We start from the raw sequence: 14,401 nt of genomic DNA, 5'->3' as shown, positions 1-14,401 counted from the left end.
AACCCCAAAATCAGTGCCTAATGAAACTGATTGGACGAGCCTACGTGGCCTACATTTACACCACACACTGCCAACTGGACACAAAGACACGTAGCCTGTAAGAAGAATGACAAAACACAGTACACCTGTGTACATGTAGCCACGTGAATTTCCTGTGACATTTTTGATTGTCCCAGCTAAGCAGTAGGCTTGAAAAAACCCACGTCAACATCAAACAATATCTATAAATGGGGAAGTTTGTTTCCTTATTTATTAATAATTACGAATTCAAAATAATAAATTTATACGTATGCTGAGCGCCAAAAGGCGGCAGATGGTCTACATCAATACATTGTTCACTTTTCCTCAGCCACGTGTACGTGCCCCAACGCTGTAGCAGTTATTTTCTTTGCAGATTCCACCGGCTGAATCGTACATCCACCGCCGCTGCCCGGTTGTTGTGGAATTCTCCGTTTGGAAGCAACCTTTAAACCCTTATTAATGTCGTATAAGGATTTGTTTCTTTTCTTCTGACTTCAATCCTTTTTTTTCCCTCTTTGAATTATTTTCCATCTCATAGGCGGATTGCTCTGAATAATTCTACACTGAATTAATGCCGGAATATAGTGAGACTTTTGGTTCCTTTTGAGGGAAGGTTTCTATATTTAGCATGGAAGCTAAGGACAATTCAAGAATTTAAATCTGAAATAAATACCGGCCTGTCTGAGGTGGCTTTTCCGCAAATAAATTATGAACGTGTTTTCCAGTTTTAACTGGATTGGCATCTCTGCAACGATTTAAATTAACGGCATTCAAAGGCAGCATAATTAAATTGTATATTAATATTTGAAGCTCACAGTCCCTCAAAATTTGTAAGCTAAGAGGCTTATGCAGCTGTGTTAATGACTGGATAAAACTTCTTTGTTTGAAAGGCGAGGATAGAATGTCGAAAGAGAAGATTGTTGAGGCTTCGGAGTTTAATGTGTCGGGAATTCTTTATAAGTGGGTGAATTTTGGCAAGGGGTGGAGACCGCGTTGGTTTTCATTGCAGGATGGCGTGCTTTCTTATTATAAGATTCATGGGCCAAATAAAATTCATGCTATTTCGAAGGGAATTCGCATTATTGGAGAGGAATCACGCAAGCTTGTAAAGAAACAGAACAACTATTACTTCTCTGATGAAAAGAGACATCCTAAAACTTACGGAGAGATTTACATTAAGGTATTATTGCTTTTCTATAACTTTCTCTCATGGCCGAGTTTAGTTCTTTGTTGTTGCCGTATTAAAACATTCTAGATGTTAATAAGACATTAGAATGTTATACTGCATTTCATTGTCTGATTAGTCGAACCGAAATGTAACGATTTTAATTAGAGATATCTGGGGTCACAAATCTTATGGCCTTGTCAACCACTGAAAGGCGTTGGATTCAGGACATAGAATTTTTGTTATGAAGTTTGGCTCTTCTTCTGTTGTTTTCTGATCATATTTTTTCCTTGGAACTCAGGATAAAGTTGTTTTGCTACAGAGAGATTGCTGATTTTGTTATAAAGTCTGTCTCTTTGTCGATTGTTTTTATGATTTTCTTCTGGAGTTTAGATCGAAGATGTTTTGTTATGTAATTTGTTCTTCTTCTATTGATTTGGATCATATATTTTCTTAGATTCTTTACGAAGTCCAATTTCATGTTCTCTGCATACTTGACCCTAGTGCTGGGCATTGCATGATGGAATGTTTTATCTGGTAGAGCGTTAAATAAGGTTAAATCAAAGATCTTCTAGCATCTCATAGTGTGGCATATAAAACAAGCCCATTCTGGCGTCACACAGAGTTGTTTATTTATTAATCAAGTCCATTGTGGCATTTCAAAGAGCAGTTTATACGCCTTTTTAAGATGGATCGTTGTATAACATACAAGAAGACCAGTGTTGCATTCTAAATAGCTACATTATTTTACAAGGAGATGTTTAGGCTGCATGAATTGCTAAAGGCATAGACCCAAATTGGCAAATAGGGATACCAAGTTCGTTGACCATTTTTGGTCCACATTGTGGAAAAAGATGGGTACAGAGTCAGGATTTAGTTCAACCTATTGCAGATTGATGGGTAGACAGAAGTTGTTTGAATAGAAGTTTGGGAAATTTGTTAAGGTGTTTGCTAGGAGACAAACCACAACAATGGGACCTTTATTTGGCCTATCTCCCATGCTACTTCCTGACTCTGCAACAGTTCAAGACTTTGCGGAACTTTTGATTTAACTTTCCCAGCTGTGAGGGAATCACATCATGTTGCATGTTTTTTCCTGTCAGCATCGCTTTTAGGGTCCATATGGCTGCGGGAATATAAAAACGGGAATAGGAATACTTATTCTCGAATAGAAAATGGGGTTACATATTCCTATTCTTGTTTGGTTCACCTAGAATTTGATGCGGAATTCACGGACTAAAAAAATTATGTTTTCTAAAATAAAAAAAATTGGAATAGGAGTATGTATTCCTATTCCACCTATTTAGGTGGAATAGAAAATGCTTACTTTTGGGGCAAAATTGGAATACATATTCCAATTTTATTCCTATTCCAATTCCGATTTAGTGCATCCATGTAATGTCCCCTCTTTAGTTCGACATGGCATTGATCATGGATTTGCCTATTCCAGACTCTCGTAGGCAAATGGTGTGGAAAGAGAGTCAATTCTGCGGATCAGATAGTCATATCTTGCTCTTGAAGAAGTGTTAAGAGGTTATATTTTATCATTATGTGATATTGGGGCCCACATGTTATAATTTTAATTTGAGTTGCACTTTTTATTTTATAAAATTACTTTATTATAAAAAGTGCATTATAATGAGAAATTATAAAGGATGTTTCTAGAAGTTCTAGCAACTTCTTAGAAAGGTGAATAAATAGAGGGCTGGGCCTCTCATTTGGACATGCTTGGATTGGAGAACTCTTCTACTTCTTCATTGTGAAGACATTTGTGGACTTTGGATCTGCAAATTATTCGATCTTTGGGAACGAATCACTCCCTTGGATTGGCGACTTTGAGGGTGTGAAATATCACTTGAATTGTTGCATAATTGGAATTGGTATTCAACCATCTCATTGGAGCTTATTGAGAATTCGTTGTTAGGGTTTGTTTTTGGTTGGAATAAGGATTTCAGATTTGCCTTATCATTGGAGAAGCATTTGACAAGAGTTTGAAGACAGAATAAGTGCATTTTCAGAATTGGCAAAGCAGGGTTCGGAACCACATAATTGCTCATATCTCCTCAACCCCTTGGAGTTATTTTTTTATGGTTTTACAAGGTTACTACCTAACCCTTGGCGCCCATTTTCCTTGCATTTGGGGGTCCCAAAACTCTAATATTATTTTATTTCAGCAGTCGTACAGGTACGGCCTGGTACGGCCTTGCTAGTTTGGGCAGCAGCAGCAAATTAAGGACAGTTTGGGGGTGCGGTTGGAGGTCTTCATCAACGATCTGCAGCAAAACGTGGTGTTCTTCCATAGTTCTTCAAACCAGGTTCTTGCATTCTGAAATATATGTCAATTTTTGGGTAAATTTGCTGTCATACAGTCATTGTAATAATCAGACCAGAATTGGGAATAAAATAATTTCAGAATTTATGGCATTGTAATTGAAATATAGTTCAATGGCTTTATATATATTGTAATTCTGTGATTATATTCTGAAAGTATCAAATCTGAAATTACCATATTCTGAATATTGTTACTGTTACACGCCAAGTGTTTGACAAAATTCCTAAGTTCAGTTTGAGGGTTTCTGTGGCCTTTATAGAAAGGGTCATTACAGTGGTATCAGAGCTATAAGTCCTGCCATCCTGTGGAGGTCTTATAGGGAATTTGGAACAGCTGGATAGGAGGGAAAGTGTTTGACGAAATGTCAAAACACTAAAATTAGAGCATGCGACAAAGGCCTTATAATTTCCGCAATACCAAAGCAAGACAAGATAGGATTTCAGACTTGCAGAGCGAACAGTCTAGCTCATCTATCCAGGTGGACATAGAATCCAGTCATACTGACACAGGGGAGGTATTCTTTGATCAAGACTACGACTACAATATGGATAGAGGTGGGAATATTGGTCCAGATCAGCGAGAGGAGAGATTTTTACAGTTATTAGACACTTTGGCACAGGGACAGCGATTAGCAGAACAGAGAGCACAGGAACAGAACCAGAGAATGGAGCTTATGATGCAGATGATGGCTCGACAAATGGGGTTGAACGCTAACATAGGTGGAGGAAATAATCAGAATGGTCACAATCAGGATGAGATACATAATGGAGGCGAACAAATTGGGAACAATTTCGGTCATGCCCCCCAGCAAGCTAGAACAGTGAGTTCGAGGCCTATGATTCCTACGTTCCTTCCTAGAACTCCAGAGCAGCCGGTACCAGAACCCCAGATCACTGACATACAGGATCAGCTAAGGAGAGATTGGGAAGCAGGAGGTCCAGATTTTACAGCTGCAATCACCTTTAGAGAGTATATGGATGTGCGGATGAAGCATATGCCCCGTGGACAAGACAGGACTCAGAACTATGAGCTACGAAAGAAAGTAGGCAAACTACAGTTACCATATTATGATGGCTCGGGGAAGTCTACAGCAAGAGCTTGGGTTCAAAAGCTTGACACATACTTTCAATTGAACCCTATGTCTGAGGAAGAAGCTATTAAGTATGCAGCAATTCACTTGGATGGGTTAGCACACGAATGGTGGCATCATGGTATGATCACTATGGGTCATGCACACATTACCTCATATGTGGAGTTTACGGAGAGACTGATTGAACGTTTTGATAAGAAAGATCCAGAACTCCATTTCAAGGAATTAGCCTAGCTTAAACAGTGGGGATCATTGGAAACATACATTTCAGAGTTTCAGAAACTTGCAGTGTTAGTAACAGATGTATCTGAACGAAGGCTATTGGTTTTATTTATGGATGGGTTAGTTGATCCGTTGAGAGGGTGGATTAAAGCTCTCAACCCTCCCACTTTACAGGAAGCCATTAAGAAAGCTCGTGACATGGATTCCTCTTCAGCTTCTAAAAATAAATTTCAGGCAAAGAGTTTCCCTTCAGGAAAAGATAAGGACAGGAAACCCTTTCATAGAGAGGCACAGCTACCTAAGGAAGAAAGTAAGAGGCTGGACAAGGAGACACTTAATGACTTGCGTAGGAAGAAGCTATGCTTCTATTGCAAAGGCCCGTATGAGTACGGCCATGACTGTCCTATGAGGCCAAAAGGGAAGGCCAATCGGGCAATGTGGGCTTATTACGAAGGCTCAGATTCAGATGGTTCAGAACATCATGATGAGGATCCTGATGAAGCAAAGGGAGAGCAGGAGATAGACAACACAGGGCAAAGGCAGGAAACAGAGCTACATTTATAGGAAGCACGACTGTCTAGTATCCAGAGAGAGGGATCTTTCAGACTTCGGGGAGTCTTGGCTGGACAGAAGGTTATTACATTGTTGGACACAGGTGCCACGCATAATTTCATTGATGCACGATTCGTAGAGAAGCGTGGACTTGTTACTGAGGAATTCGAGGGACTAAGAGTCAAGGTAGCTGATGGATACACTCTGCGTTGTGACAGGATGGTGCGAGACTTACCTTTGCGCTTGAACAACTATGAGTTTAAGGCGGACTATCATGTGGTCAACATGGGTGACATGGACATAGTACTTGGAATGCAGTGGCTACATTCATTGAAGGTGGTTACCCTAAGATTAGAGGATATGGAGATACAATTCGAAATGAATGGTAGGACTCATGTGCTAAAGGCTATCCGTAATGGAGACATCAGGACTATCTCATTTAGGCGGCTGGAGAGATTAACTAGGCATAATGATATAGAGTGGGCAGCAGTTTGTACTTTGATACCTATACAGGAGGAGCAACATAAGGCGGAATATCATCCTGATATTCAGAAGTTGAGGATTAAGTACGAAAAGGTATTCAGTGAGATTCCACCAGGCAGGCCACCGGACAGAGGCATTGAGCATATTATTGAGCTGGAGGAAGGTGCTAAACCTATCATGGTCACACCATATCGACATCCAAAGCGACTCAAGGATGAGATCGAAAGGACCATTGAGGAGTTGCTAGCGATGGGGCACATCCGACCCAGTAAGTCACCTTTTGCATCTTCTGTTGTTTTGGTAAAAAAGAAGGATGGAACGCTTCGGATGTGTATTGATTACAGGGCATTAAATAAGAGAACCATTAAGAACAGGTATCCTATTCCTCGCATTGATGAGTTGATAGATGAATTGCATGGGGCCTATTATTTCACGAAAATTGATTTGAGATCAGGCTATCATCAGATCAGAGTCCGTGAACAGGATATTGAGAAAACTGCTTTCAGATGTCATTGTGGGCACTTTGAGTTTGTAGTCATGCCTTTCGGCCTGACCAATGCACCTGCCACTTTCCAGTCCACTATGAACAGAGTTTTCCACCATCAGTTGAGGAAATTCGTGCTGGTGTTTTTTGATGACATTTTGATCTATAGCCGATCATGGCAGGAACATCTAGAGCATTTGGAGACGGTGTTGAGCATTCTACAGAAGGAGTCCTTGTATGCAAAGGAGTCCAAATGTGACTTAGGGATGACCGAGCTGTTATATTTAGGACACATCATTAGTGCAGAGGGAGTGCGGATGGATCCTGAAAAGATTCGCGCTATTGTTGATTGGCCTCCACCAGAGAACCTTACACAGTTGAGGGGGTTCCTTGGTTTATGTGGTTTTTATCGCAGGTTTGTCAGTGGCTACTCACGACATGCAGCTCCCATGACAGATTTACTGAAAAAAGGGGAATTTGTGTGGACTCAGAAGGCACAGGACTGTTTTATGAGATTTAAGGAGATAATGACTACGTGCCCAGTTCTAGCATTACCTGATTTCACGAAGCCATTTGAGCTTCAATGTGATGCATCTGGAGAGGGAGTAGGTGCTGTACTTATGCAGAATAAGCACCCCATAGCTTATGAGAGCAGGAAGCTCAGAGGCCCTGAGCGTTCATTCAGTATATATGATAAGGAGATGTTGGCCATCATGCATGCTTTGGCCAAATTCAGACAATATCTTGTGGGTAGCAAATTTTGTATTAAAACTGATCATAACAGTCTGAGGCATTTCTTGGGACAGCAGGACCTGAATGATCGCCAACAAAAGTGGGTAAGTAAGTTGCAGGCATATGATTTTGACATCTCATATGTCAAGGGAACTCAGAATGTTGTTGCAGATGCTCTATCTCGAAGGCCACACCTCACTCTTATGGTTCAGATATCAGAGGATTGGCGACACTTGATTATAGCAGAGTATGCCAGGGATACATGGGCCTCCGATATAGTAGAGGGAACAGTGATTGATACCAGATACACACTTGTAGATGATTTGATCATTTACAAGAACAGGATTTACCTAGTCCCAGGATCGAAGGTTAAGCAACTGATTATGAGAGCACTTCACGACTCACCGACAGCAGGCCATCTCGGGTACTTCAAGACTTACAAGTCGGTTCGAGAGCGGTTCACTTGGAAGGGGTTGAAAGCTGATGTTTTGCAGTATGTTCGAGAGTGTCATGTTTGCCAGCAAAACAAACAAGAACACAGCTATCCGGCAGGGCTCCTACAGCCACTTCCGATTCCCGACAGGAAGTGGGAATGCATCTCCATGGACTTTATCACAGGTTTGCCCAAGGTACAAGGACGAGATTGTATTTATGTGGTGGTAGATAGATTAACGAAATATGCTCATTTCTTTCCTATCACCACTACACATTCAGCAGCTCAGGTGGCAGAGGTTTTCTTTCGGGAGGTTTTCAGATTGCACGGCTTGCCTCAGAACATTGTGAGTGATAGGGATAGCCGTTTCATGAGTCACTTTTGGTAGGAGGTATTCCGGTTATGTGGCACGAAGCTTACACCCAGCACTAGCTATCACCCACAAACCGATGGTCAGACAGAAATTGTGAACAAATGGGTGGAAGGGTATTTAAGGAATTATGTGGCAGCTCAGCAGCGAGCTTGGGTCAGATGGATATATCTCTGCGAGTATTGTTACAATACTACATATCATATGACTATACAGATGACACCCTTCATGGCACTTTATGGTTATGAAGCACCTAGTTTCTTGGATTTGTTGTTGAGCGACAGCCGGGTACCCAATGCAGGTGAATTATTACAGGAGAGTAAGGATATAGTTGCCACCCTCAAAGACAATATTGCAAGAGCTCAGAACCAGCAGAAGCAGTATGCAGACCAGAAGAGAACTGAGCGTAGTTTTGAGGTAGATGATATGGTTTACCTCATGTTGCAGCCATACAGGCAATCTACTCTTAAGAAGAGTGGGGCAGAGAAACTTAAGCCACGCTATTATGGACCATTCAGGATTATCAGGCGAGTTGGTGAAGTGGCTTATGAGTTGGAGCTTCCCGCAGACAGCAGAGTGCACAATGTGTTTCATGTGTCACGCCTCAAGAAGGCGTTGGGTCAGAATGTGGTGCCTTCGGCAGTATTACCTCCTTTAGACGATGAGGGAAAATTGATTTTAGTACCAGAATTCATCCTGGAGAGCAGAGAAAAGCAGCTTCGTAGAAGGGTGATCAGAGAATACTTGGTTAAGTGGAAAGATTTACCTGTTGAGGATGCTACTTGGGAGGGGGAGGCTATTTTGCAACACCCGGCGTTGAGATTGCTTGAGGCCAAGCAATTTCAGGAGGGGCGAACTGTAATGTCCCCTCTTTAGTTCGACATGGCATTGATCATGGATTTGCCTATTCCAGACTCTCGTAGGCAAATGGTGTGGAAAGAGAGTCAATTCTGCGGATCAGATAGTCATATCTTGCTCTTGAAGAAGTTTTAAGAGGTTATATTTTATCATTATGTGATATTGGGGCCCACATGTTATAATTTTAATTTGAGTTGCACTTTTTATTTTATAAAATTACTTTATTATAAAAAGTGCATTATAATGAGAAATTATAAAGGATGTTTCTAGAAGTTCTAGCAACTTCTTAGAAAAGTGAATAAATAGAGGGCTGGGCCTCTCATTTGGACATGCTTGGATTGGAGAACTCTTCTACTTCTTCATTGTGAAGACATTTGTGGACTTTGGATCTGCAAATTATTCGATCTTTGGGAACGAATCACTCCCTTGGATTGGCGACTTTGAGGGTGTGAAATATCACCTGAATTGTTGCATAATTGGAGTTGGTATTCAGCCATCTCATTGGAGCTTATTGAGAATTCGTTGTTAGGGTTTGTTTTTGGTTGGAATAAGGATTTCAGATTTGCCCTATCATTGGAGAAGCATTTGACAAGAGTTTGAAGACAGAATAAGTGCATTTTCAGAATTGGCAAAGCAGGGTTCGGAACCACATAATTGCTCATATCTCCTCAACCCCTTGGAGTTATTTTTTTATGGTTTTACAGGGTTACTACCTAACCCTAGGCGCCCATTTTCCTTGCATTTGGGGGTCCCAAAACCCTAATATTATTTTATTTCAGCAGCCGTACAGGTACGGCCTGGTACGGCCCTGCTAGTTTGGGCAGCAGCAGCAAATTAAGGACAGTTTGGGGGTGCGGTTGGAGGTCTTCATCAACGATCTGCAGCAAAACGTGGTGTTCTTCCATAGTTCTTCAAACCAGGTTCTTGCATTCTGAAATATATGTCAATTTTTGGGTAAATTTGCTGTCATACAGTTATTGTAATAATCAGACCAGAATTGGGAATAAAATAATTTCAGAATTTATGGCATTGTAATTGAAATATAGTTCAATGGCTTTATATATATTGTAATTCTGTGATTATATTCTGAAAGTATCAAATCTGAAATTACCATATTCTGAATATTGTTACTGTTACACGCCAAGTGTTTGACAAAATTCCTAAGTTCAGTTTGAGGGTTTCTGTGGCCTTTATAGAAAGGGTCATTACAATCCAAACAAAGAATTCAAAATTTTAGGAATATACATATGCCTATTCCACTTATATTCCTGTTGCCAAACGGGCCCTCAGAGTTTTGGCTTGTTTCCTGCAATTGTTTTTGTTAATTAACCGTTGCTTTTTGCCAGCTAATCACCTGATAAGCAAAAAAAACATTGAAAGTCATAAACCAAAAAATCTCGATGTTTGGGGAATAAATTACTGTACATGCTGACTCCCGAGTAATCACATATAATCACGACTATTTTTACATTTTGTGCTTCTATGCTATTAATATATATTAATAGTCAATATTAATTAAAATTTTGTAACTACTTTATAATATTAATTATTAACTACAGGAGTTCCCTACTTCCTTGTTAAAGAGCAATATAATAGTGTGTAATAAGATTTTAAAAAAATTTACTGTATAATATTAATTATATAGTTGATCTCATTAAAATTCATGGGGCAAGGTGTGCAAAGAGCTCGGGTCATTTTGAAACTGTGATTTAAAGCAAATTCATTAGCTACTTCGACACTATTTCACATTTTCTTGACAATTTAGGATGATTGAGATCATATCAAATTTCGTTGATGACCACCATTGTTCATCCCACTTCTTTGATTATAGGTTTCCAGAGGTCAAAAGGAAAATTAAAAGGACAAAATTACAAAATTTTTCCAAGTCAATTTCACATCAACTTCACATTTTTGTGGAATCAACCCTATTTTAAAGTTATTTTTCAAAATTGTGAGTTTGCAAGATATTGTAGGTTTTTACAATGATTTTTTAATACATATTTTGCCATTTTTTAGGGATTAAAAAATGATTCTCATGTGCTCTAAATGCAACAAGGTCATTGAAAAATGGGTCAATGGTTATTTTCTTAATCGAGATTTTTTCATGGAAAAAATCAAGAAGCTCCAAAATTCAGGATTAATCAGGCACAATTGGTTTTTTATTTATTTGCAGATTTATGTTTCTATGATGCAAACCCTAGGATCCCAAATCTGAATATCGTCTAGCATCAATCATGAAGAGGAAAGGAGAAGCTTTATTCACTGTAGCTTCATTGGGGGCAGTTGGGGGCATTCCCTATTGTCTATAGCCTGAAATTATCACGCAATCCATTATCCTCAACAAATCTAAGTATGGTGAAGTTGACTGTTTTATGTCATCCTTGTAAATCATCACATCCTTCTGAGAATGTAATCTGGAATGCTCACAAGAATTTGACACCTACTGCCCAACATCCACCAAAATCTTTAGCACTGTTTGTGGAACTATCTGTTCGTGTACTATTTGATGTAGTATGGCGATCACACAAATCACACACGTATTTCTGGTTTTTTTTGGGAACCCATGTGTCTATGCCTTACCTTAATTTTTACTTGCAAATTCTCCCTTCCTTGAGCAGCAATTATCTTAGCACGCTTAGCTGTCTCCATCTATACGTTGCATTGCGTAAGAGTTTTTTCTACATGTTCATTATGCCCCATCAGTTTCCTTGGCTTCTCATCCATTACCATTGATTCCTCTTGAATTCCCTTAATTGCTTCATTTTGCTGATCTGAATCCTGTGCTGGATTTGAGAACAATTCCTTATAATGGATTTCATCAATACCTTCAACTATTAACTTTATTTCTCTAACTCTTGAATTATCTTCTTGCTCATTTGGCAAAGTACTCAACTTTTCTGCTTGATATGAAGAACAGTGAGCCATACTCAATTGTAAGCAAAGTTCATCAATTTCTTTTTCCGAACTTGATAGCAAAGCCGCTGTCCTTGAGCAATTGCATGTAATTTGATTTTGTCTTTTCTATAATGCTTTCTTGATTGCTTGTAGCTGTGCACTAGAAATTTCATTTGTTCTTCCTTTTCTTCTTTTGAAATTCTGTAATAGCCAAGGTCACCGGGAGACGGGGAGACTTTGAGGTCTCCGGTACTGGTACTGGTACCGGTACGACAATTTTTCAAATAGGAGATGGGGGGTACTTGGAGACGGCAATTTTTTTTAATGTTTAAAGAGTCTAATACTAAAAGTAAATACAAAATTTGAAAATAGTAATACTGTGAGACTAAAGTAAATAATAATAGTAATGTCACATTAAAAATTAAAATAGACTCAAAGTCAAAGAGTTCAAAACTCACATGATCACAATATTGTATCTCATAGAAATATTTGTTTTTTGAATATTGCATATGATCACCATCATATCAGATTGATAATCGCTGAGATTATCATTACATATTCAAATTTTAAATTAAAAAAAGTATAGTTTGATGCTGAATTGCTGATATGCAAACAACAATGAACACTTTGTACAAAAAACAAAAAACAGAAATATATCTAGTATTAGTATGTCGATGGTACTATCATCTACTCCACAAGGTTGTGATCATCCATCTCAAGGTCTTCAGCTATCATGCTCTCCAAAAAATCATCACTCTCCAAAAATATTTTAAATGATTTAATCATTTAAATTGTTGAATAAAAATATTTTTTTAAAAGTGTTTCTAATGTTTTAAAAGTTATTAATTTATTAAATAAAATATTTTAAATGATTTAATCATTTAAATTGTCAGTGGTCTTAATTATTGTATTAAAAACATTAAAATGAGGGCTAAAATATATAAAATTATTTAATATTATATTTTACATTTATATTTTACCAAGAGACTTTGGGGAGACTTCACTTTTTGGATTAGGAGATGGGGAGACTTCAAGAGACTTCGTCATGAAGTCTCCAACCTTTTTTGAGGTCTCCGAAGACGCGAAAAGTCTCCAAGACGCATCTCGGTCTCCAAGACGCGACTTTTAGGGGGGAGACGGGTCTCCCGGTAACCATGGTAATAGCTTTTCAATTTGTTTATGAGTGTTTTCTGTTCTTGATAGCATTTGTACAATCCTTTCCTCTATGACTACTAATTGGTCCTTCAAATCTTGCATTGGCAATATTTTGTACTTATTACAGTGACTAGTACTTTCACCACCCAAAGAATCTTTAAATTCACTTCTATCTGTAAGAACACTTTCCACATCAAACGCAACTGACTTCTTATAAGTTACTGTAGAATCCTCAATCTTATGGGCATAATTCGTACCTTCTGTATACTTATCAGGGCTGATCTCTAAATAACACACATTAAATCTTAAGCACCCTTCTTTTTCTGGGTTAGTGAAATCAGAGTTTATGTTTTACATCATTGCATTGTTTTGTAATGCAAGAGGATTCAACTTCATCCTGGGTGCAATCATAGATGATTCTTTTTCCTTGTATTTCTTTGTGAACTCCTTGAAACTCTATTCCACATTCATCATGAGAGAAACTATTCTCGTCAACCCAATTCTTGTGCTTTTCTTCCTTCAGTAGAGACATAGGCTTTTGTCCACCTTGTTTGAACTTATTGCAAACCAATGTGTGTGCAGATGAAGAAATTGCATATTCTTGTTTCAAAACAACCCATAAAATAGACAAAGCAGACTCGCGAATTGTTCCACTTTCATTGATGGTTAGAACCATGATATCCTGCAAAGCTGCAATGACCTCTTTACCATGCGCCTTTCTGATTGTTACCAGAAAATGATGAACGATATCATAAATCAATTTTTGCAATCCCAAATCCAGCAGTAAATTACTCTCTCTAACTTCTGCAAATCTCTTCACTATAGCAAACCTTCTTGAAGCATGAATGCTACTAAGATCATCGAGACTTTGAAAACTATCAACCATAAAAAACGATATCTTCTTCATGGTGTCATCATCATGGGGAACAATTGGCAGTTAAATCTATTAAATTTGTTCCACGGGCTTTGTTGTTGTCATTTGATATCATCTTGGCAGTGCTCATTTATAAATATATAGAGAAAAGTAAATTTTAATCGAACCCCATACAGGAATATTGATTGTTACATTCAAGTTGAAACACTAATGTTTTGAGTGTTGAGTTTTAAAATAATATGGAAGGTGTTTTTTAGATTATGCTTATGACATGAGGGAACTATAGCCTTCTTGTTATATTATTTCCCATGCAAATTATAATATAACAATGAACTCTTTTCTTGATATGGTTTAGCTCTAGTCAAATTAAGGGGGTTAATACTCTGAAACAAGGCAGCAGGGGATAGGAGTCACCTCCCAACCTACCTGTGCTAAGAGTTACACATGGTGTTGAATTTATAGCTTCAGTTGGATTGATCTTCTCAATAAATCTGATATGTATAGCACGCAAACATCTATATATAGTTGTGATGATGCTTTATTAATACATACAATTCCTGAAAGAGCAATATTAATTTGCTGTATCTGCTGCAGCAGATTGCATACTATATTGTGCATGATATTGCATTTGAAACTGCTATATTTGACTGGGGCTCTCTATATTGTTGTGTATCGCGTTACACACGATCATGGAATACTTCACGATATTGTGACTAATGATAAGTCTCCGATAAA

At 38.4% G+C, this 14,401-nt stretch overlaps 1 protein-coding gene across 4 annotated transcripts in view; it reads left to right on the top strand.

Annotated features, from left to right (window-relative positions):
* The first annotated feature begins 485 nt into the window (after positions 1–485).
* Positions 486–14,401, top strand: part of LOC149533635 (oxysterol-binding protein-related protein 1C-like) — a 268,757-nt gene continuing 254,841 nt past the window's right edge. For 2 of the 4 annotated variants that reach the window (XM_089807700.1, XM_089807698.1), the window contains exon 1: positions 486–1,201. In XM_089807700.1, the coding sequence (XP_089663826.1) occupies positions 923–1,201 (279 nt within the window). In that variant the 5' untranslated portion in view covers positions 486–922. The remainder of the gene's footprint in view (positions 1,202–14,401) is intronic. The other 2 variants (XM_089807699.1, XM_089807697.1) reach the window with 1 other exon arrangement.

Source organism: Cupressus sempervirens, chromosome 10 (genome assembly GCF_028749045.1).
Source record: "Cupressus sempervirens isolate cs-2001-9-10 chromosome 10, ASM2874904v1, whole genome shotgun sequence".
NCBI classification, from domain to species: domain Eukaryota; kingdom Viridiplantae; phylum Streptophyta; class Pinopsida; order Cupressales; family Cupressaceae; genus Cupressus; species Cupressus sempervirens.
Note: the sequence above shows the minus strand (reverse complement) of the source record. Positions and strands in the feature narration are given on the sequence as shown.